Raw genomic sequence first — 24,620 nt, forward strand, 5'->3', positions numbered from 1 at the left:
GCCATTTAAACCAAACCACCTCCTGAATAAGTCACCCCTATTGCGGTAATAGCGTATGTCACGGTTATTAGTGCATAAAAGAAGATGTTCAGGAAGAAGAAATGTGGGATTTAACCTTTGACACTGTAGAGGAGGCAATAAAAGAAGGCTTCCACCAAGGGATCATCACTAAAGTACGTTCAAATCCTCTGTAGATTCTAATTAGACTCTGCACAGATCGTGTCTGGAACACCTCTAATTTCAGTAAATGACACAATCCATTTTGTCAGCCCTCTTCTTATCTTATGTAATAGAAATTCAGCTCCCCGAGCTAATAAAGACCTTCGTTCAAAAAAATATATATATCCACTTTAGGTCCTCCTTTCTTCTTGTGATCTCAGCCCAAGCCAATTTTATACACTTGAACATTGTTATCCTCGGGCTACACACCTGGAAAGAGAGGGCTTTACTCTGAAATGTCAGAACGAGACGAAAACCTGCGAGCGCTTCATTAAGAGAAGAGCTGGGAATTGACAGGCTGTTCTCACACAGTGCTGTGTGTTTTCACTGCAGCGTCTAAAAGATTTAGTAGCCGTCCTTCCTTTTGCTGTCGTTGTGCCGCAGCGTCGATAATCAGAGACTTCCTCGGATGACGCAGCAGGTCTGTAGTCACCATGAACCTGTGGATGTTTCTGCTGCCGTCTCTACCCAGCTGGATTAAATGTCTGCCCTGATCTTTCATGCATAGTTTCTTCCACAGTGGACAGCTACTCCAAAGCTATTTTCTTGTGTTTGTTTGGGTATTGATGGTACTCTTGTGGGAAAGCCAGTTTATGAAGCTGTAGCTTCCATCCAATGTGACGTACTGGGCAGATCGTTCACAAAAAATGAATGAATAAGCCACCATTTACTATTATTTATTACAAACCTTTAGTGATTTTGCCCATGTCATTTAGCCAGGAATTAATAACAGTGGTGGGTCTCGATTAAAAATCTTAGTCGAGTTATTTAACTGAGTTATTATGTAGTTAATTAATCGTATTTTAATTGAAAACTATATTGACAAAATAAGCAACAATTCCAATTCAAAACCGCTTTTTGCTGCTAAATTGTTGAACTTGTTAATACTGAGACAGATGAGCTCAACAAAAATGTTATTTATTGTTTGTAATCTATTATTCAGGTTCTTCAGCCATCAGAATGGTGCAAAGTTCTGTTCTGAACTTTGCAGTTTCAGAAATTCGCTCAGATCAGCGATCCTCTGGTTGGTTTGTTTACAGCACAGGGAATTTCAGGTAAGCTTCATAGCATTGACCAGGTGCATTCCATAGGACACGGACAAACATTTGGGTACATAATTGGGTAAAAATTAAAACTTCAACACAGTCCACGCCTCCAGGAAGCAATCGTTCTCAATAGCGAGAGTCCAGACCCTCTGCACGAAGCAAAGCGTAGAACAAGGGTCTGGTTTTTAATTTTGTGAATGAGAAAGTGTGTTTTTGTTGTTTTTTTTACAGGAAAAACATCCAGGAAGTTTAGAATACTTTGCATTGAGAAATACTCCTGCAGTAGCAAATGTATTTTTGTTATTAAAGTTCTGATAGTGTATCTAGTTGTTTTCTTTTTTTTTCCAACTGTCAGAGTATTTTGGATTAGAAAAATACCTGATTAATTCAGTTGTGCAATTTACTTTTTCTTTTTTTTTTTTTTTACCCCTCCAGGGGGTCTTTTGTGGGCTCTAGTGTCCCTTATATGACAGTGGGCTGACAGGAAACAGGGAAGGAGAGGGGGGGAGATATGCGGCAAATGTCATCGGGTCCGGGAGTCGAACCCGCGATGGCCGAGTCGAGGACTGAAGGCCTCCAAATACGGGTCGTGCCAACCGCTATGCCACCACGGCACGCCTGCAATTTACTTTTACTATGGAACTGCATGTAATTAATTGCTGGTTATCGAGGCCTCCTGATTATGTTTCTTGAAAAGATGCTCGACTGCTTACATTTTTATGGCCTTTTTGAAAATGACCTGAGAGAAGTGAAGCATTTACTATCTGCAATACATTTTGCAAGACAACTAAATTCATTAATAAAGATGATATCAGGAGTCATATCAATGCAACAAGTCGTGAAGACTTTCTGTCAAAGATACGACATGGAGCGGTTCTGGATGAGGCCGGGTCACATGGACACGAGTTTCTCACCCTGTCAACAACAGTAAATGAGGTCTGGGTGTTATTAGGATTTTTATTGACACTTTCAGGAAATTATAATGGCTTCACTCTTTGTAATTCCTGATTATAGATGTGATGACTCTGCTCTTAAATGTCATATTGGACGTGTGTTTTAGCATTTCTCCTCGTGCGTTCAGCTTGTTTTCTCTTGTAAGCGCTAAAGACTGGAGCATTTCTCCATGGTGACCTTTCAGTCATCAGCATCATGCAGCGTCTCCTACGGAGCAATATGCAATACTATTCATTTGGGGGTTTTTTACTTGAATATTTCAAATCTAAATGCATGGAGAACCCTCAGGAAATCCATGTTTGTATTTGCAGACAAAATGGCTGCAAAACAGCTTCTAGAGAAATCAACCGACTTTCCTGCAACACATACTTGTTCTGTTCTGATGGACATACAATTTTCCATGCATGAAAAACTACATCAAATCAATTAAATTTGGTAGAATATAAAAAAATTTGAAGGAATTCTTTACTACTACTTTTTCTTTTGCAAGCCTTCACATTCATGGTTCTGCCCGCCACAGAATAAGTTGCATAAGTTACATCTGTTTTATTGAATCAAATATTATAAATAATTATGCTATCAAATCATTTCAATTTAAACAGCTTTGTAAACAGACTCAGACTCTGTTCAGAGTATAAAAATGACCCTTCTGCTCTCTGAAGGCTCTCTGACTTTAAAGCTGCAGTATACAACTTTCACAAAACTATTTTTTCTTTCTAAATATTTGTAAAGACTGTCACAGAATGAGACAGATAATGTGTGCTACTATTACAGTCTAAGAAAAATGCACCACTCCCAGTCAAAAATGACCAATCAGAGCAAGAAGGAGGTTCTTAGCGCTGTCAATCAACACCATGTATGCGCTTCTCACTGCTACTAAAGGCAGAGAAGAAACTTATCGTTCCAGAAAAGATCTTATCCAGATGAGAGCAGGGCCAACGATTTTTTTTCAGATTGTCTTATATTATACTGTCACAACATATACATAGTTTTAGCAATTGTGTAAAAAAAACATATTGGTAATAAAAGTAGCTTTAAAGAATGGAAGTTCTTTCATGAAATCTCCCATAGCTCATGATGGTTATGGGTGTTATGTTTTTTGTATTGAAGATGAATATTGAGGAACTGACTTCATTTTCATTCTTAGTTTTTGCTGTAAACGCAACAATAAGATTTCCATCCTGTGTTTGTGAGAGGAGAAATAATTTAGGTCATTTCAGCTCTTTGCAGGGCTGAGACCACAGAATGGAGCTGTTGTTTCTGAAAGCTGTGCTAATCAGCAGGGCCTGAATAAAACCTCCAACTCACTCTTGTGTTTTGAAGCATTTCTTGAACTAACGAGCTGTGATCTAGAGAGATAGTGAAGGGGTGCGGGTTTCTAGCCTGTGAGAAACCTTTTTTTTTTCTTTTTTCTTTTCCAGGGAACATTGGAAACGGAGTAGTTGGAGCTGCATTTTCAAATGCGCCCTCAATTGAAAGGATTTTCTGAGCTAAAAGGTTTTCACTGTCGCAAAAAGACCTTGAATGTCGACTTTGATTCATTCAGATCAGGCGTCGTCGTCGGTTATTCCTGAAAATTGTACAGCCAGCAATAAGCGGCGTGCTTGGCAACTCTAAACATTTTACAGAATTCACTTTTTAATTTTCAATGACACCAGCTCTTCCTTTTGACAAGCAGGTTTGTTTTTTTCTCTGTCGAAACTGATCTAATCACAACATGAACACAAAACACTAATATGTCAATTAGATTAATAATGTTGAACATTAAAGGCGCGGTGACGTAAGAACGGAGGGGAATCAAAAACAGTTGACATGGCAACTGAGAGTCCGGTGGACATCGGAGGTTATATGTGGAAATGTTTATTACTATATGTAAAGGTCATTTTTATATATGTTTATTATATGTGGAAAAGTTTATTCAGTTAAAAATGTTAACTACAAAAAAACATAACTCAGCTCTACTCCTCTCATCTCGTCTTGACCACTGCCCTAACGCTCTCTGACTCTGGTCGAGAGAGGAGATGACCTGAGGTCATGCCGTACCAGGCATATAGATGGATGTGAATCTGTCTATACAGACACAGAGAGAGATGTTTGTATCTTTCTCTTGGTGTATAAATATCTGTTTCAACTGTATCTTTTTTTTTTTTTTTTAAGGTGGCCATGTTCCATGTTTTGTGACTTCTGTGGTCAACATCCAGGACAGTTCAAGTGTTCTGTTTTTCATGTGGGTAAAATGTTCAGTTCTTGGCACAAGGTGAAGAGCAAATTAAAGAAAGTATCAATTTTATGGAAACCAATGATGCCATTCTAGACTGTTTGTCTTTCCTGCTGAAATTTTCCTTCATTTGTTATAATTTTGCTTTGTTGTTAGTCCCAGTTCTGGATGATCTGAAGCAAAGACACGTCTTTAGTGGCAGTTATGAGCAGATGTGTCTAGTGCGGTTTGTGTTCATGGGTTTGCTGCAATGTGACATTGATGAAAGGAAAGATGGACTACAAATACCATCAGACCTGTTCAACAGTCTCACTGGTAAACCGGATGTCATGTACCACCTACCTAACAAGGTTGTTTTTGTTGTTTTTCTTATTTATTTCATTAACATCTGGTTAATTTGTTGCCTGTTTGGCAGCTTTCAAAAATAATTTGTCAAAATAAAACAAAAATCAGCCATGTGTTAATAGTATGTCAATTTTATTTGCAACAATTTTTGATGACATAAAAATGTTCATTTCTAATATTTACATGTAAATACAATGAAGCATTACAACAGTTTTCAACAATAGTCATAACAGTTGGTAGTGACAGTTGAACAGAGCAGGTTTCACAAGTTAACATCTGCCTTCACAGGCCAACATCCACATTTATGTTTTGTGATTCTGTATTTGAACTTAATAAAGTCCAAAGAGTTTTTATCCCAAAGTCCATGTTTTTTGGAATTGATCATTTGTTTTGGGCTTTGGTATCTTGACAGTGTTTGAACAGGAAAGCGAGGTTTGGTCTGTCTCAAGGAGAATCCTAGCAGTCTGGTTTCTTCTTGTCGTCTGGTGCTGTCCTTTTCGCTGAGCTGAACTTCACAGATTTCCTCTAACATTTCTGATGTCAGCTTTTCCACCCTTGTGCACATAAAGGGCCTGAACACAGAAGCATGAAGCTCCGAAGCATAAATGACATCCAGGGTTGAAAGGCCATCCTTGAATCTAGAAAACATTCAGAATAACCATCACTTTAATGATACTAAAAAGAGCATGATATTAAATTGATGTTTTACAGTCACACATAAACATTAATATCTCTAATCTTGTTTCTTGTTTAGCACAGGTAATATTGCAAATCCACTAACTGGAGATTCACTAACTGGATAATTATTTGTCTGCTGGCTACTGTCGATTCTTACCCTACATTCGCTTGTTTTAACTGCAACAAAACAGTAACTAAATTAACATAGTTGGCAAATGTTAGTTTGTTATTGAAGGACCTACTTCACATGATCTCTGTCTCTTTATGCTGTGTCCCGTCCTCAGTTGTCCCCCTGATGCATCAGGAAACATCTTCTCTGGATTTCCAGCAGGATTTCCAGCGTCTCCTCAGTCCTCTGTGTCTTCTCTCTCCTCATTGGTCCAGTCTTGTCTTGTCTCGCTGATGCTGGAGAATCAACACATAATCAGACACACATTCAGTCTAAATAACAGATGACTGAAGGAGACTTTCTGATCAAGTCATCATCATGTCCTCACCTTTTCCACAATCTCTTCCAACCAGTAGAACAGCAGGTGGAGCAGGTCTTCTGCTTTAATTGTTGGTCAACTCAAGTCGTGTGACATGAGTTGACGGAGAAATGAAAAAAAAAGAAAAGACAAAAGAGTTAAAAAGAAAAATAATCACAGACAGCAAACAGAACCAGTTTCTAACTTTCAGCTCAACTCTGTGCAGCTCCATCTGAAATGTTTCGTTATGTTTTGTAGATAGAAATGTTCTTACTTTTTTTGACCAACTGGGTTCTCTTATCTTCCTCCACCTGACTGGTGGTGTTGAAGGTGGAGGATTCCAGGCTCAGGAGATCCAACCTGGGATGATCAGAACATCAGAGATCTGAGCAGTCTGGACCTGGGATCAGAAACTAGTGTCAGTATTTTTTAAAGTCTATTCTCTTTTTGGGATCTTTCTGTGTTGTAACACATGAATAAGGCCACATGAACTATTTGTTTTATGAGATTAATAGTTTATCTTTACTCCACATCCTCTCTATTTCCTTCCCTCCGATCCTGTTCTCTACTTTCCCTCTGGATAAAAGCTCTTAATTAAATCCCTCAATCATAAATTCTGTCTTCCAAATTTTTATTGACTTGCTGCTTTAATTTGGTCTCTAATACAAAATATTATCAGGCAAACTTTCCTCACTTAATGTAAATTTAACTCTATATGGAGGAACACTTTCTACTAATAGTGAATTTCTTTCTATATTTATTTATTAAAGCTGATGGTCACCAATGCCAGCAGGAGGCCAGCAATATTATGTGTTGTTGAATGCAAAAACTTACAAGCAGGAACCACATGGACAACGATGAAAGAATCCAGCGATGAGCAGCTAAAACCTGAAAGAGTAGAACTGGGAGAGTGGATTAGTGGAGGAACAGGTGAGAACAATTAACTATATTAGAGAGCACCGTGTGGGGAAGCACCGCTACTACACCCTGAAACATGGGAGAGTAGAGAGGAAAACAGAGACAGAAGCACAGAGAGAATCTTGGAAGAAGCAGTCTCACTGCCAGCTGCTCTGTCTGGGACTGATACTTACTTTTGCCTTAACCTGAAAGGTGACTGCAGCTCCTGGTGGTCCTCAGAATATGTCTATGGTGGTCCAAGTCACTGGACCAAGCCTTAACCAAATATTTATCTCTGTCTTTTTCTTTTATCCTTAAAGATTTTAATTTGTACTCCGCGTGTTGTTTTAATTCCTCTACATTTTAAGTTGTCCACCATGACATCATATTAGTCCTAAAAGATTAAAATTCCTCACTACTTGAAAGATTTCATTTGTCCACAGAAGCGTTGTCTTCGTCCTTAGAGAGATGAATTTGTCCCGCAAAGCGTTGTCTCTTCTCGGTCCTAAGAGATTTTAGGTTTGACACCCAGCAGCATTACCAACCTTTAAAACCATTATCACCCGAGTTTAAATGTTTTGCTCAACGACATTTTAACATGTGGACTTGAAGGTTTAGGAATCCAGCCGCCAAATGATTGATCCGTGGATCAACGGTTCATATCCGGGATCCAAAGGTCCTGCCTATTTCTCTCTTCCTCTTGACATCTTTGAACATTTGAATTAACGTCCGTTTTTACTGTCGCTGCCGTTGTTATTTCATACGTAAATTCGCGTCATTTCGTGTGGATTTTATAATGTCCAGACCAGAATGGTTATAACTTTAAAACTGCTGTTTCGATCCGTTTATACCGATTATAACCAATTACATTGTGTCTCCATTTGTGTTTTTTCATGTCTTAAAAATTAGAAGTGTCAGAAACGTTATTTAAATTTTAAAGAGTTTAATTTGCAGCAGTGATGTCTCAATTGTATTGATTCTAGTGTCCCGAGCCGCGTTGTCTTAATCGTTTTGAGGTTTGATTTTTACCCAGTAAGATTGTTTTAGATTTAGTATTAATCATTGTCTCATTCCTTTTAGCATTTATCTTTTACGCACCAGCCATGTCCGACTCCTTTTAGTGTTTTTTGTTCAGCAATATGGTCTTGTTTGTCGTAAATTTAAATTAGCCTCCTCCAGCATTTAGTCATTAATTTTATTAACAGCAAAAAAGTCAGCATTGCCTGTCCTGCTAGAATCCTTAACATCTAAAATAAAAAAATCTAGCAGCGGGATAAAGAAAAGCCCCGGCGCAAGTCGCTACCTAAGGCATCCTCGGTCCTGCTAGTATCCTTAACATCTAAAATCTAGCAGCGGGATAAAGAAAAGCCCCGGCGCAAGTCGCTACCTAAGGCATCCTCGGTCCTGCTAGTATCCTTAACATCTAAAATCTAGCAGCGGGATAAAGAAAAGCCCCGGCGCATGTCGCTACCTAAGGCATCCTCGGTCCTGCTAGTATCCTTAACATCTAAAATCTAGCAGCGGGATAAAGAAAAGCCCCGGCGCAAGTCGCTACCTAAGGCATCCTCGGTCCTGCTAGAAAGCCATTGGCTTTAACAAAAACAACAGAGAAATGATGATATACCAATGGGACTTCTCAGGTAGGTCTTCAGTTTTTCAAGATCCCAATCTAATCAGAGTCACTTGACAAGTCGTAGTGAGGTCTAAACCACGCTTGTCTGAAACTCTCTCTTACTCTAATTCCGTCTGGTCCAATCCCAGCTGTTGATGGTATTGGTTCCTCTTCTGTGTCCTCTTCAGACTCCACCCAGATACAGTCTTCAGGGGATGACAAACTTGAATCATTGCCATGTGCTGATGGTGAGAGACCAAGAACAGGGAAAGACAGAATGGGATCCTCAAATGCCAATGTAGGTGAAGGACTGAAGACACAGGCTGGCAAAATTAGATCCTCAAAAATTGGTTCCAATGGTGAGGGACTAAAGACAGTGGACACAGTGGGTGACAGAAAAGGATCCTCGGGCAAAATGTACTGTGAGGGACCGATGACAGGGGATGACAGAATGGGAAACTCTTCAGCAACACTGTGCCTAGTCTTCTTGCCAGGGGGCTCCTCTTCAGCATCACTGCCCTTTGTCCTCTTTCTGCAGGTGACAGATGTCACATGACCCGGTTCCTCTTCCAAACCTAGCCTTTGTGGAGGACTGATGGCAGGGAATAACAGAAGGTGTTCTTCATAAGGAATTGGTGAAGAACTGAAGACAGAGGGTGGCAAAATTGGATCCTCCAAAATTAGATCCAATGGTGAGGGACATAAGACAGTGGAGGACAGAAAAGGCTCCTCATGCATTATGTACTGTGAGGGGCTGATCTCAGGGGATGACCAATCAAGATCCTCATGTGCCAATATACATAAGGGACTGAGGAAAGGATGTGACCAAACGGAATCCTCATGCACCATGTATTGTGAGGGACTGGTGACAGGGGATGACAAAACGGGATCCTCTTCACCAACACTGTGCCTAGTCTTCTTGGTGGGGGACTCCTCTTCAGCATCACTGGCTTTTGTTCTCTTTCTGTTCATGCCAGTCATCACATGACCCGCGTCCTCTTCCAAACCTACCTGGTAAGGTTGAGAGGTCCCAATTTGTCTGGAGTCCTGTAGACGCAAAATGGGCTCTTGAGGCTGCTGAGCCATCCCGATGTCCCATGTGTATTTAAATTTTGGAGGGAGAACCTCCAGCAGCTCTAACACAGCGTAAGAACGGTCCACTGTCGGACTGGAGCTGGTAGTACAGTCATTACCAACCTCGTCTTCACTGGAGCTGCTAGTACAACTATAACTAGAGCTGCTGCTACTAGTACTGCTGCCACTAGAGCTGCTAGTACGGCTGCCACTGGACCTGCTAGTACTGCTGCCACTGGACCTGCTAGTACGGCTGCCACTGGACCTGCTAGTACCGCTGCCACTGGAGCTGCTAGTACCGCTGCCACTGGAGCTGCTAGTACCGCTGCCACTGGAGCTGCTAGTACCGCTGCCACTGGACCTGCTAGTGCTGGAGCTACTAGTACTGGAGCTGCTATTACTGGAGCTGCTAGTACTTTTATTACCAACCTTGTCTTCACTGGAGCTGGTAGTACTACTCACCGTGATTGGAGGTGAAGTCCTGTGTGACTCCTCTCCCTTGTCTTCAGAAACTGATGGGGAGTGAAATGTGAAATAGAATAAATAAACTAATCTTTAGTAACAACAAAACAGCAACAAAAAAAATAAACAACAACATATTTTCAAAACAACTGCAAACAGCATTACTGTCATTTTCCAAAATTTCAAATAACTAACATTTAAATCACAAAAATCCAATTAACTCACAAATATGTTTCATCCCAAAAATGCAAATTATACCTTCCTAAGCTATGTTTTTCAAAGAGTCACAATTTCCTAAATTGAACACCAAAGTCATCAAAATTTATTTTAATTTAAATGTTTCTTCTTCTTTTCAGATCAGTTCACCAATGTAGGAAAACTAAACACGCATATTGAAGTCTATCATTAGAAAAAAAATGTGTTTATATATTTTAAGTAATAAGCTTATTTATTGTATTCAGATCAGTGCATTCATGGAAAACAAACATGTTTGTCAGGGTGTATAAAAAAATTAGGTAAAGAACAATCTAGTTTTGCTTTTCTGTTTTAATCATTTTAAAAATGATTAAAAGTAATCTGATTAATCTTATTTTGTCTTCAAACAAAATAAGATCATCACCGTACGCATTCGTGACATTTCTAGAATTACAGCTAAATAATTTAGGGATACTATAGAAGGTACATGTTTCAAAAGTGTTTCTTTAATTATTTTATGGAAGTCATTTTACCAATGTATCCTTGGAGACTAAATACATTTGTATGGGCATTTTTCAAAAAATGGACAAAGAACCAACCAGTCATCCAAGAACTGGACACCAAAGTCATCGAAGCTGATTTTCACAAAGAAATCATTATTTTGTTTGTGAAAACCAGCTTTCACTGATGATCTCTATGACTAAACATGATTCATTGCCTAATGCGCACACACACACACACACACACACACACACACACACACACACACACAAAACGGAGTGGTAGGAGTTTGCACTGCAATGGCCCATCTCTGTCCTTGAGTCCTTGGTCAAGACACTTCTCCCACCTTTCCTGCTGGGTCTGGTCAGACGGGCCAATGGCCTGATATAACGGCTGTGGCTACAATCCATTAGCGTATCACCATGAACGTGTGCATGAATGCATATTACTGATATTATGTAAAGCGTCTTCCAGTGTCCTAATAAACCGGTTATTTCCATGGAAACCAAATATGTTTATGAGGGCATTTTTCAAAAAATAACATAGTAACGACCAAGAACCATCTATTTTTCCAAGAATTGGACATTTAACTGTTTTTTCAAACCAGCATAACATTTTATTCAAACACTAGTGTGTTAACATCACAGACATTTATCCACAAATTTCAGTAATCTAACAAAGAAATTTAAAAAAATAAAATTAAATATTTAATATATTTCATTTAGCGTATCCATGGAAACTGATTGTTTATCACGCATTTTTCAAAAAATAACGGTCAAATTATAAGCTTAACATTAATTGAACTAATTTGACCATAATTAACTAAAAACATATATTTCCTAAATCACTACATCACAGTTGAACATTCCTGACATTTACAGCGAATTTCAGTCAAGAAAAAGGCTCATTAGATAAGAAGGATTTATGCTAGCAAAGTAATTATATTGTTTCTATATAGCAGTCGGAATTTCTTTAAAAACACACACAAACACAAAATAAACTAAACAACTCACTAATATCTTAGTAATAACTTGCTTTCGTTTATTAAAAATAGTAGAAGAACGACATTAACCTTCCGGGTGGTCACCCTGCTGGTGCTTGTCCTGACCAGGATCCATCTTTCGTAGGTTTTTCAACCGCAGGCTTCGTCAGCAAGTGCGTTTTCAGCAAAGTGCTTCTTCAGCGAGTTTTGCTAAGCAGACTTTCTCAACAAGTTCAAACCTTCCGGGGCTGTTAAGGCTCTTTCAGGCGTCTCCTTCAAAAGTCCAGTCGCAAAGGGGAAGAATTCCGACGGTCACGGCGATTTATAGGGTTGCTAACGCTAACGTCGTTTCCATGACTATCAGTGACGAACGCACGCGCTGCTGCGTGAGAGATATAATACAAGTATCGAGGTGTCTATGCTGCCACCTACTGGCCAACCAGTTTGAGTCCACAATGAAATCTTTAAAACAAACATTACTGGTGCGATATTATCATGGGCGTAGGTTTGGGTATGGACGGTCGTGACATGTCACAACCAATATTCAAGGGATATAAAATAGTTCCGACCAATGTTTGCCATATTGATAAAAAAAAAAACATATGTATTTTTTAACAAAAACAAAATAAATAAACGAAAATCTACATTGATTAGTTTAATATTTTAATATACTACGCAGTCGTAGCATTCATTTTAAAATTTGCTGTTCTGAACTATGACGACCCATGCCGCTATTGGCTCAAAAAACGTGGATCTACGTTATTTGATTAGCTGCAACAGGCGGCGGCCAGCTGGCCACACGTGGAACGGAAGCTTGGTCCATGGTGCTGAAAGTGAACGCGTCTCCTTCTGAGATTGACATTTATTATGAGTCTCCGAGACCATGTCGCCACCAAAAAAGAAAAGGACGACAGACATTAGAAGTTATTTCGCTACCTCGGCTGTAAGTACAGTGAGTGGACCCATAAGTTCGATATCTATCACGCAACGCATTTGTTGTAAAGTCCGGTGTTTAGTAAGGTCAGCACTGAATGTGAGGTAGAATAGGTCTGTTAATTATGTAATATTTTTTCACATAGGATGCTCAGACAGCAGAGCAAGGGGCAGAGCAGAACGATGGAGGGGTGGCTGGAGCTTCAGGGGGTTATTAAGCCAATGTGGTTCTCCCCCCGCCCTCCCCACTGGTCAAGAATGGTCGGTGCGGGGGTTGGGGGTTGGTCAGATCTAAAATCGGGCATATTTAACATTGTCTTAGCTTGATTTTAGCGGCCTGTAGGGTTTTCACTGACTGGGAGCGAGAACGCAGGCAGTTAAATGTGACAGGTAGCCAATCAGAAAGCGCGGTGACGTAAGAACGGAGGGGAATCAAAAACAGTTGACATGGCAACTGAGAGTCCGGTGGACATCGGAGGTGATATGTGGAAATGTTTATTACTATATGTAAAGGTCATTTTTATATATTTTTATTATATGTGGAAAAGTTTATTCAGTTAAAAATGTTAACTACAAAAAAACATAACTCACCTCCAAGTTATAGTGCAGCAAATAGAGCGGCTGCTCCTGCCATCTTTTATCAACCGCCTTTTCTTTTTGTTATGTCTTTTATCCTTAAAATGAGGTCACAAACTAACACTGCTGCTTCTACATCGTCATCCGTGTTTGATTATTCTAAATTCATGTATGATATGTTGGGAGTTTTACTGGATTTTCTCCTGGAATCGGTTTGTGTGGTGGTGTGTTGCTCCTGCCGTGTGGCTGGACACACGAACCTGTTGGACTTTTATCGGCTCTGTGGTCACAGAAGTTTGGAAAATCGTCCGACAATCCTTAAATCGTGCCGTGTGAACCAGACCTAAAACTCACAAGCTCTACTCCTCTCATCTCGTCTTGACCACTGCCCTAACGCTCTCTGACTCTGGTCGAGAGAGGAGATGACCTGAGGTCATGCCGTACCAGGCATATAGATGGATGTGAATCTGTCTATACAGACACAGAGAGAGATGTTTGTATCTTTCTCTTGGTGTATAAATATCTGTTTCAACTGTATCTTTTTTTTTTTTTTTAAGGTGGCCATGTTCCATGTTTTGTGACTTCTGTGGTCAACATCCAGGACAGTTCAAGTGTTCTGTTTTTCATGTGGGTAAAATGTTCAGTTCTTGGCACAAGGTGAAGAGCAAATTAAAGAAAGTATCAATTTTATGGAAACCAATGATGCCATTCTAGACTGTTTGTCTTTCCTGCTGAAATTTTCCTTCATTTGTTATAATTTTGCTTTGTTGTTAGTCCCAGTTCTGGATGATCTGAAGCAAAGACACGTCTTTAGTGGCAGTTATGAGCAGATGTGTCTAGTGCGGTTTGTGTTCATGGGTTTGCTGCAATGTGACATTGATGAAAGGAAAGATGGACTACAAATACCATCAGACCTGTTCAACAGTCTCACTGGTAAACCGGATGTCATGTACCACCTACCTAACAAGGTTGTTTTTGTTGTTTTTCTTATTTATTTCATTAACATCTGGTTAATTTGTTGCCTGTTTGGCAGCTTTCAAAAATAATTTGTCAAAATAAAACAAAAATCAGCCATGTGTTAATAGTATGTCACTTTTTATTGCAACAATTTTTGATGACATAAAAATGTTCATTTCTAATATTTACATGTAAATACAATGAAGCATTACAACAGTTTTCAACAATAGTCATAACAGTTGGTAGTGACAGTTGAACAGAGCAGGTTTCACAAGTTAACATCTGCCTTCACAGGCCAACATCCACATTTATGTTTTGTGATTCTGTATTTGAACTTAATAAAGTCCAAAGAGTTTTTATCCCAAAGTCCATGTTTTTTGGAATTGATCATTTGTTTTGGGCTTTGGTATCTTGACAGTGTTTGAACAGGAAAGCGAGGTTTGGTCTGTCTCAAGGAGAATCCTAGCAGTCTGGTTTCTTCTTGTCGTCTGGTGCTGTCCTTTTCGCTGAGCTGAACTTCACAGATTTCCTCTAACATTTCTGATGTCAGCTTTTCCACCCTTGTGCACATAAAGGGCCTGAACACAGAAGAATGAAGCTCCGAAGCATAAATGACATCCAGGGTTGAAAGGCCATCCTTGAATCTAGAAAACATTCAGAATAACCATCACTTTAATGATACTAAAAAGAGCATGATATTAAATTGATGTTTTACAGTCACACATAAACATTAATATCTCTAATCTTGTTTCTTGTTTAGCACAGGTAATATTGCAAATCCACTAACTGGAGATTCACTAACTGGATAATTATTTGTCTGCTGGCTACTGTCGATTCTTACCCTACATTCGCTTGTTTTAACTGCAACAAAACAGTAACTAAATTAACATAGTTGGCAAATGTTAGTTTGTTATTGAAGGACCTACTTCACATGATCTCTGTCTCTTTATGCTGTGTCCTGTCCTCAGTTGTCCCCCTGATGCATCAGGAAACATCTTCTCTGGATTTCCAGCAGGATTTCCAGCGTCTCCTCAGTCCTCTGTGTCTTCTCTCTCCTCATTGGTCCAGTCTTGTCTTGTCTCGCTGATGCTGGAGAATCAACACATAATCAGACACACATTCAGTCTAAATAACAGATGACTGAAGGAGACTTTCTGATCAAGTCATCATCATGTCCTCACCTTTTCCACAATCTCTTCCAACCAGTAGAACAGCAGGTGGAGCAGGTCTTCTGCTTTAATTGTTGGTCAACTCAAGTCGTGTGACATGAGTTGACGGAGAAATGAAAAAAAAAGAAAAGACAAAAGAGTTAAAAAGGAAAATAATCACAGACAGCAAACAGAACCAGTTTCTAACTTTCAGCTCAACTCTGTGCAGCTCCATCTGAAATGTTTCGTTATGTTTTGTAGATAGAAATGTTCTTACTTTTTTTGACCAACTGGGTTCTCTTATCTTCCTCCACCTGACTGGTGGTGTTGAAGGTGGAGGATTCCAGGCTCAGGAGATCCAACCTGGGATGATCAGAACATCAGAGATCTGAGCAGTCTGGACCTGGGATCAGAAACTAGTGTCAGTATTTTTTAAAGTCTATTCTCTTTTTGGGATCTTTCTGTGTTGTAACACATGAATAAGGCCACATGAACTATTTGTTTTATGAGATTAATAGTTTATCTTTACTCCACATCCTCTCTATTTCCTTCCCTCCGATCCTGTTCTCTACTTTCCCTCTGGATAAAAGCTCTTAATTAAATCCCTCAATCATAAATTCTGTCTTCCAAATTTTTATTGACTTGCTGCTTTAATTTGGTCTCTAATACAAAATATTATCAGGCAAACTTTCCTCACTTAATGTAAATTTAACTCTATATGGAGGAACACTTTCTACTAATAGTGAATTTCTTTCTATATTTATTTATTAAAGCTGATGGTCACCAATGCCAGCAGGAGGCCAGCAATATTATGTGTTGTTGAATGCAAAAACTTACAAGCAGGAACCACATGGACAACGATGAAAGAATCCAGCGATGAGCAGCTAAAACCTGAAAGAGTAGAACTGGGAGAGTGGATTAGTGGAGGAACAGGTGAGAACAATTAACTATATTAGAGAGCACCGTGTGGGGAAGCACCGCTACTACACCCTGAAACATGGGAGAGTAGAGAGGAAAACAGAGACAGAAGCACAGAGAGAATCTTGGAAGAAGCAGTCTCACTGCCAGCTGCTCTGTCTGGGACTGATACTTACTTTTGCCTTAACCTGAAAGGTGACTGCAGCTCCTGGTGGTCCTCAGAATATGTCTATGGTGGTCCAAGTCACTGGACCAAGCCTTAACCAAATATTTATCTCTGTCTTTTTCTTTTATCCTTAAAGATTTTAATTTGTACTCCGCGTGTTGTTTTAATTCCTCTACATTTTAAGTTGTCCACCATGACATCATATTAGTCCTAAAAGATTAAAATTCCTCACTACTTGAAAGATTTCATTTGTCCACAGAAGCGTTGTCTTCGTCCTTAGAGAGATGAATTTGTCCCGCAAAGCGTTGTCTCTTCTCGGTCCTAAGAGATTTTAGGTTTGACACCCAGCAGCATTACCAACCTTTAAAACCATTATCACCCGAGTTTAAATGTTTTGCTCAACGACATTTTAACATGTGGACTTGAAGGTTTAGGAATCCAGCCGCCAAATGATTGATCTGTGGATCAACGGTTCATATCCGGGATCCAAAGGTCCTGCCTATTTCTCTCTTCCTCTTGACATCTTTGAACATTTGAATTAACGTCCGTTTTTACTGTCGCTGCTGTTGTTATTTCATACGTAAATTCGCGTCATTTCGTGTGGATTTTATAATGTCCAGACCAGAATGGTTATAACTTTAAAACTGCTGTTTCGATCCGTTTATACCGATTATAACCAATTACATTGTGTCTCCATTTGTGTTTTTTCATGTCTTAAAAATTAGAAGTGTCAGAAACGTTATTTAAATTTTAAAGAGTTTAATTTGCAGCAGTGATGTCTCAATTGTATTGATTCTAGTGTCCCGAGCCGCGTTGTCTTAATCGTTTTGAGGTTTGATTTTTACCCAGTAAGATTGTTTTAGATTTAGTATTAATCATTGTCTCATTCCTTTTAGCATTTATCTTTTACGCACCAGCCATGTCCGACTCCTTTTAGTGTTTTTTGTTCAGCAATATGGTCTTGTTTGTCGTAAATTTAAATTAGCCTCCTCCAGCATTTAGTCATTAATTTTATTAACAGCAAAAAAGTCAGCATTGCCTGTCCTGCTAGAATCCTTAACATCTAAAATAAAAAAATCTAGCAGCGGGATAAAGAAAAGCCCCGGCGCAAGTCGCTACCTAAGGCATCCTCGGTCCTGCTAGTATCCTTAACATCTAAAATCTAGCAGCGGGATAAAGAAAAGCCCCGGCGCAAGTCGCTACCTAAGGCATCCTCGGTCCTGCTAGTATCCTTAACATCTAAAATCTAGCAGCGGGATAAAGAAAAGCCCCGGCGCATGTCGCTACCTAAGGCATCCTCGGTCCTGCTAGTATCCTTAACATCTAAAATCTAGCAGCGGGATAAAGAAAAGCCCCGGCGCAAGTCGCTACCTAAGGCATCCTCGGTCCTGCTAGAAAGCCATTGGCTTTAACAAAAACAACAGAGAAATGATGATATACCAATGGGACTTCTCAGGTAGGTCTTCAGTTTTTCAAGATCCCAATCTAATCAGAGTCACTTGACAAGTCGTAGTGAGGTCTAAACCACGCTTGTCTGAAACTCTCTCTTACTCTAATTCCGTCTGGTCCAATCCCAGCTGTTGATGGTATTGGTTCCTCTTCTGTGTCCTCTTCAGACTCCACCCAGATACAGTCTTCAGGGGATGACAAACTTGAATCATTGCCATGTGCTGATGGTGAGAGACCAAGAACAGGGAAAGACAGAATGGGATCCTCAAATGCCAATGTAGGTGAAGGACTGAAGACACAGGCTGGCAAAATTAGATCCTCAAAAATTGGTTCCAATGGTGAGGGACTAAAGACAGTGGACACAGTGGGTGACAGAAAAGGATCCTCGGGCAAAATGTACTGTGAGGGACCGATGACAGGGGATGACAGAATGGGAAACTCTTCAGCAACACTGTGCCTAGTCTTCTTGCCAGGGGGCTCCTCTTCAGCATCACTGCCCTTTGTCCTCTTTCTGCAGGTGACAGATGTCACATGACCCGGTTCCTCTTCCAAACCTAGCCTTTGTGGAGGACTGATGGCAGGGAATAACAGAAGGTGTTCTTCATAAGGAATTGGTGAAGAACTGAAGACAGAGGGTGGCAAAATTGGATCCTCCAAAATTAGATCCAATGGTGAGGGACATAAGACAGTGGAGGACAGAAAAGGCTCCTCATGCATTATGTACTGTGAGGGGCTGATCTCAGGGGATGACCAATCAAGATCCTCATGTGCCAATATACATAAGGGACTGAGGAAAGGATGTGACCAAACGGAATCCTCATGCACCATGTATTGTGAGGGACTGGTGACAGGGGATGACAAAACGGGATCCTCTTCACCAACACTGTGCCTAGTCTTCTTGGTGGGGGACTCCTCTTCAGCATCACTGGCTTTTGTTCTCTTTCTGTTCATGCCAGTCATCACATGACCCGCGTCCTCTTCCAAACCTACCTGGTAAGGTTGAGAGGTCCCAATTTGTCTGGAGTCCTGTAGACGCAAAATGGGCTCTTGAGGCTGCTGAGCCATCCCGATGTCCCATGTGTATTTAAATTTTGGAGGGAGAACCTCCAGCAGCTCTAACACAGCGTAAGAACGGTCCACTGTCGGACTGGAGCTGGTAGTACAGTCATTACCAACCTCGTCTTCACTGGAGCTGCTAGTACAACTATAACTAGAGCTGCTGCTACTAGTACTGCTGCCACTAGAGCTGCTAGTACGGCTGCCACTGGACCTGCTAGTACTGCTGCCACTGGACCTGCTAGTACGGCTGCCACTGGACCTGCTAGTACCGCTGCCACTGGAGCTGCTAGTACCGCTGCCACTGGAGCTGCTAGTACCGCTGCCACTGGAGCTGCTAGTACCGCTGCCACTGGACCTGCTAGTGCTGGAGCTACTAGTACTGGAGCTGCTATTACTGGAGCTGCTAGTACTTTTATTACCAACCTTGTCTTCACTGGAGCTGGTAGTACTACTCACCGTGATTGGAGGTGAAGTCCTGTGTGACTCCTCTCCCTTGTCTTCAGAAACTGATGGGGAGTGAAATGTGAAATAGAATAAATAAACTAATCTTTAGTAACAACAAAACAGCAACAAAAAAAATAAACAACAACATATTTTCAAAACAACTGCAAACAGCATTACTGTCATTTTCCAAAATTTCAAATAACTAACATTTAAATCACAAAAATCCAATTAACTCACAAATATGTTTCATCCCAAAAATGCAAATTATACCTTCCTAAGCTATGTTTTTCAAAGAGTCACAATTTCCTAAATTGAACACCAAAGTCATCAAAATTTATTTTAATTTAAATGTTTCTTCTTCTTTTCAGATCAGTTCACCAATGTAGGAAAACTAAACACGCATATTGAAGTCTATCATTAGAAAAAAAATGTGTTTATATATTTTAAGTAATAAGCTTATTTATTGTATTCAGATCAGTGCATTCATGGAAAACAAACATGTTTGTCAGGGTGTATAAAAAAATTAGGTAAAGAACAATCTAGTTTTGCTTTTCTGTTTTAATCATTTTAAAAATGATTAAAAGTAATCTGATTAATCTTATTTTGTCTTCAAACAAAATAAGATCATCACCGTACGCATTCGTGACATTTCTAGAATTACAGCTAAATAATTTAGGGATACTATAGAAGGTACATGTTTCAAAAGTGTTTCTTTAATTATTTTATGGAAGTCATTTTACCAATGTATCCTTGGAGACTAAATACATTTGTATGGGCATTTTTCAAAAAATGGACAAAGAACCAACCAGTCATCCAAGAACTGGACACCAAAGTCATCGAAGCTGATTTTCACAAAGAAATCATTATTTTGTTTGTGAAAACCAGCTTTCACTGATGATCTCTATGACTAAACATGATTCATTGCCTAATGCGCACACACACACACACACACACACACACACACACACACACACACACACACACACACACACACACACACACACACAAAACGGAGTGGTAGGAGTTTGCACTGCAATGGCCCATCTCTGTCCTTGAGTCCTTGGTCAAGACACTTCTCCCACCTTTCCTGCTGGGTTTGGTCAGACGGGCCAATGGCCTGATATAACGGCTGTGGCTACAATCCATTAGCGTATCACCATGAACGTGTGCATGAATGCATATTACTGATATTATGTAAAGCGTCTTCCAGTGTCCTAATAAACCGGTTATTTCCATGGAAACCAAATATGTTTATGAGGGCATTTTTCAAAAAATAACATAGTAACGACCAAGAACCATCTATTTTTCCAAGAATTGGACATTTAACTGTTTTTTCAAACCAGCATAACATTTTATTCAAACACTAGTGTGTTAACATCACAGACATTTATCCACAAATTTCAGTAATCTAACAAAGAAATTTAAAAAAATAAAATTAAATATTTAATATATTTCATTTAGCGTATCCATGGAAACTGATTGTTTATCACGCATTTTTCAAAAAATAACGGTCAAATTATAAGCTTAACATTAATTGAACTAATTTGACCATAATTAACTAAAAACATATATTTCCTAAATCACTACATCACAGTTGAACATTCCTGACATTTACAGCGAATTTCAGTCAAGAAAAAGGCTCATTAGATAAGAAGGATTTATGCTAGCAAAGTAATTATATTGTTTCTATATAGCAGTCGGAATTTCTTTAAAAACACACACAAACACAAAATAAACTAAACAACTCACTAATATCTTAGTAATAACTTGCTTTCGTTTATTAAAAATAGTAGAAGAACGACATTAACCTTCCGGGTGGTCACCCTGCTGGTGCTTGTCCTGACCAGGATCCATCTTTCGTAGGTTTTTCAACCGCAGGCTTCGTCAGCAAGTGCGTTTTCAGCAAAGTGCTTCTTCAGCGAGTTTTGCTAAGCAGACTTTCTCAACAAGTTCAAACCTTCCGGGGCTGTTAAGGCTCTTTCAGGCGTCTCCTTCAAAAGTCCAGTCGCAAAGGGGAAGAATTCCGACGGTCACGGCGATTTATAGGGTTGCTAACGCTAACGTCGTTTCCATGACTATCAGTGACGAACGCACGCGCTGCTGCGTGAGAGATATAATACAAGTATCGAGGTGTCTATGCTGCCACCTACTGGCCAACCAGTTTGAGTCCACAATGAAATCTTTAAAACAAACATTACTGGTGCGATATTATCATGGGCGTAGGTTTGGGTATGGACGGTCGTGACATGTCACAACCAATATTCAAGGGATATAAAATAGTTCCGACCAATGTTTGCCATATTGATAAAAAAAAAACATATGTATTTTTTAACAAAAACAAAATAAATAAACGAAAATCTACATTGATTAGTTTAATATTTTAATATACTACGCAGTCGTAGCATTCATTTTAAAATTTGCTGTTCTGAACTATGACGACCCATGCCGCTATTGGCTCAAAAAACGTGGATCTACGTTATTTGATTAGCTGCAACAGGCGGCGGCCAGCTGGCCACACGTGGAACGGAAGCTTGGTCCATGGTGCTGAAAGTGAACGCGTCTCCTTCTGAGATTGACATTTATTATGAGTCTCCGAGACCATGTCGCCACCAAAAAAGAAAAGGACGACAGACATTAGAAGTTATTTCGCTACCTCGGCTGTAAGTACAGTGAGTGGACCCATAAGTTCGATATCTATCACGCAACGCATTTGTTGTAAAGTCCGGTGTTTAGTAAGGTCAGCACTGAATGTGAGGTAGAATAGGTCTGTTAATTATGTAATATTTTTTCACATAGGATGCTCAGACAGCAGAGCAAGGGGCAGAGCAGAACGATGGAGGGGTGGCTGGAGCTTCAGGGGGTTATTAAGCCAATGTGGTTCTCCCCCCGCCCTCCCCACTGGTCAAGAATGGTCGGTGCGGGGGTTGGGGGTTGGTCAGATCTAAAATCGGGCATATTTAACATTGTCTTAGCTTGATTTTAGCGGCCTGTAGGGTTTTCACTGACTGGGAGCGAGAACGCAGGCAGTTAAATGTGACAGGTAGCCAATCAGAAAGCGCGGTGACGTAAGAACGGAGGGGAATCAAAAACAGTTGACATGGCAACTGAGAGTCCGGTGGACATCGGAGGTGATATGTGGAAATGTTTATTACTATATGTAAAGGTCATTTTTATATATTTTTATTATATGTGGAAAAGTTTATTCAGTTAAAAATGTTAACTACAAAAAAACATAACTCACCTCCAAGTTATAGTGCAGCAAATAGAGCGGCTGCTCCTGCCATCTTTTATCAACCGCCTTTTCTTTTTGTTATGTCTTTTATCCTTAAAATGAGGTCACAAACTAACACTGCTGCTTCTACATCGTCATCCGTGTTTGATTATTCTAAATTCATGTATGATATGTTGGGAGTTTTACTGGATTTTCTCCTGGAATCGGTTTGTGTGGTGGTGTGTTGCTCCTGCCGTGTGGCTGGACACACGAACCGATCGAACCTGTTGGACTTTTATCGGCTCTGTGGTCACAGAAGTTTGGAAAATCGTCCGACAATCCTTAAATCGTGCCGTGTGAACCAGACCTAAAACTCACAAGCTCTACTCCTCTCATCTCGTCTTGACCACTGCCCTAACGCTCTCTGACTCTGGTCGAGAGAGGAGATGACCTGAGGTCATGCCGTACCAGGCATATAGATGGATGTGAATCTGTCTATACAGACACAGAGAGAGATGTTTGTATCTTTCTCTTGGTGTATAAATATCTGTTTCAACTGTATCTTTTTTTTTTTTTTTTAAGGTGGCCATGTTCCATGTTTTGTGACTTCTGTGGTCAACATCCAGGACAGTTCAAGTGTTCTGTTTTTCATGTGGGTAAAATGTTCAGTTCTTGGCACAAGGTGAAGAGCAAATTAAAGAAAGTATCAATTTTATGGAAACCAATGATGCCATTCTAGACTGTTTGTCTTTCCTGCTGAAATTTTCCTTCATTTGTTATAATTTTGCTTTGTTGTTAGTCCCAGTTCTGGATGATCTGAAGCAAAGACACGTCTTTAGTGGCAGTTATGAGCAGATGTGTCTAGTGCGGTTTGTGTTCATGGGTTTGCTGCAATGTGACATTGATGAAAGGAAAGATGGACTACAAATACCATCAGACCTGTTCAACAGTCTCACTGGTAAACCGGATGTCATGTACCACCTACCTAACAAGGTTGTTTTTGTTGTTTTTCTTATTTATTTCATTAACATCTGGTTAATTTGTTGCCTGTTTGGCAGCTTTCAAAAATAATTTGTCAAAATAAAACAAAAATCAGCCATGTGTTAATAGTATGTCACTTTTTATTGCAACAATTTTTGATGACATAAAAATGTTCATTTCTAATATTTACATGTAAATACAATGAAGCATTACAACAGTTTTCAACAATAGTCATAACAGTTGGTAGTGACAGTTGAACAGAGCAGGTTTCACAAGTTAACATCTGCCTTCACAGGCCAACATCCACATTTATGTTTTGTGATTCTGTATTTGAACTTAATAAAGTCCAAAGAGTTTTTATCCCAAAGTCCATGTTTTTTGGAATTGATCATTTGTTTTGGGCTTTGGTATCTTGACAGTGTTTGAACAGGAAAGCGAGGTTTGGTCTGTCTCAAGGAGAATCCTAGCAGTCTGGTTTCTTCTTGTCGTCTGGTGCTGTCCTTTTCGCTGAGCTGAACTTCACAGATTTCCTCTAACATTTCTGATGTCAGCTTTTCCACCCTTGTGCACATAAAGGGCCTGAACACAGAAGCATGAAGCTCCGAAGCATAAATGACATCCAGGGTTGAAAGGCCATCCTTGAATCTAGAAAACATTCAGAATAACCATCACTTTAATGATACTAAAAAGAGCATGATATTAAATTGATGTTTTACAGTCACACATAAACATTAATATCTCTAATCTTGTTTCTTGTTTAGCACAGGTAATATTGCAAATCCACTAACTGGAGATTCACTAACTGGATAATTATTTGTCTGCTGGCTACTGTCGATTCTTACCCTACATTCGCTTGTTTTAACTGCAACAAAACAGTAACTAAATTAACATAGTTGGCAAATGTTAGTTTGTTATTGAAGGACCTACTTCACATGATCTCTGTCTCTTTATGCTGTGTCCTGTCCTCAGTTGTCCCCCTGATGCATCAGGAAACATCTTCTCTGGATTTCCAGCAGGATTTCCAGCGTCTCCTCAGTCCTCTGTGTCTTCTCTCTCCTCATTGGTCCAGTCTTGTCTTGTCTCGCTGATCCTGGAGAATCAACACATAATCAGACACACATTCAGTCT

At 39.7% G+C, this 24,620-nt stretch overlaps 2 protein-coding genes and 2 long non-coding RNA genes across 5 annotated transcripts; all 4 read right to left on the bottom strand.

Annotated features, from left to right (window-relative positions):
* Window positions 1–5,149: 5,149 nt before the first annotated feature.
* Window positions 5,150–17,351, bottom strand: LOC114142491 (uncharacterized). Of its 2 annotated transcripts, XR_003595030.1 has the most exons (7): window positions 15,542–17,351; window positions 15,298–15,367; window positions 15,039–15,205; window positions 6,202–6,287; window positions 5,958–6,027; window positions 5,703–5,865; window positions 5,150–5,420 (listed from the first exon to the last, which is right to left on the bottom strand). It is a non-coding gene; the product is annotated as an uncharacterized LOC114142491 (long non-coding RNA). The 2 variants fall into 2 exon arrangements; XR_003595029.1 differs by lacking the exons at window positions 15,039–15,205; window positions 15,298–15,367; window positions 15,542–17,351 and having other exon boundaries at window positions 6,202–8,011.
* On the bottom strand, window positions 8,340–12,051 carry LOC114142490 (serine-rich adhesin for platelets-like). The gene is made up of 2 exons (XM_028013797.1): window positions 11,741–12,051; window positions 8,340–10,022 (listed from the first exon to the last, which is right to left on the bottom strand). Exons 1-2 carry the CDS (start codon window positions 11,784–11,786, stop codon window positions 8,494–8,496), a joined length of 1,575 nt encoding a protein of 524 aa, XP_027869598.1. The 5' UTR covers window positions 11,787–12,051; the 3' UTR covers window positions 8,340–8,493.
* A 328-nt stretch (window positions 17,352–17,679) lies between the features above and the next one.
* LOC114142622 (serine-rich adhesin for platelets-like) lies at window positions 17,680–21,419 on the bottom strand. Its single transcript, XM_028013976.1, has 2 exons — window positions 21,109–21,419; window positions 17,680–19,362 (listed from the first exon to the last, which is right to left on the bottom strand). Exons 1-2 carry the CDS (start codon window positions 21,152–21,154, stop codon window positions 17,834–17,836), a joined length of 1,575 nt encoding a protein of 524 aa, XP_027869777.1. The 5' UTR covers window positions 21,155–21,419; the 3' UTR covers window positions 17,680–17,833.
* A 2,195-nt stretch (window positions 21,420–23,614) lies between these two features.
* LOC114142489 (uncharacterized) lies at window positions 23,615–24,570 on the bottom strand. The gene is made up of 2 exons (XR_003595028.1): window positions 24,420–24,570; window positions 23,615–24,137 (listed from the first exon to the last, which is right to left on the bottom strand). It is a non-coding gene; the product is annotated as an uncharacterized LOC114142489 (long non-coding RNA).
* Between the last annotated feature and the right edge of the window lie 50 nt (window positions 24,571–24,620).

The sequence above is a fragment of the Xiphophorus couchianus genome, chromosome 4 (assembly GCF_001444195.1).
Source record: "Xiphophorus couchianus chromosome 4, X_couchianus-1.0, whole genome shotgun sequence".
NCBI lineage: Eukaryota > Metazoa > Chordata > Actinopteri > Cyprinodontiformes > Poeciliidae > Xiphophorus > Xiphophorus couchianus.

What these genes read in the sequence shown, in the direction of transcription:
- LOC114142490 (XM_028013797.1), bottom strand. Translation starts at nt 11,786, where the DNA reads ATGGATCCTGGTCAGGACAAGCACCAGCAGGGTGACCACCCGGAAG. An exon ending in GCAGGGTGACCACCCGGAAG is followed by an intron (nt 10,023 to 11,740) that starts GTTAATGTCGTT and finishes ACTCCCCATCAG; the next exon opens with TTTCTGAAGACAAGGGAGAG.
- LOC114142622 (XM_028013976.1), bottom strand. Translation starts at nt 21,154, where the DNA reads ATGGATCCTGGTCAGGACAAGCACCAGCAGGGTGACCACCCGGAAG. An exon ending in GCAGGGTGACCACCCGGAAG is followed by an intron (nt 19,363 to 21,108) that starts GTTAATGTCGTT and finishes ACTCCCCATCAG; the next exon opens with TTTCTGAAGACAAGGGAGAG.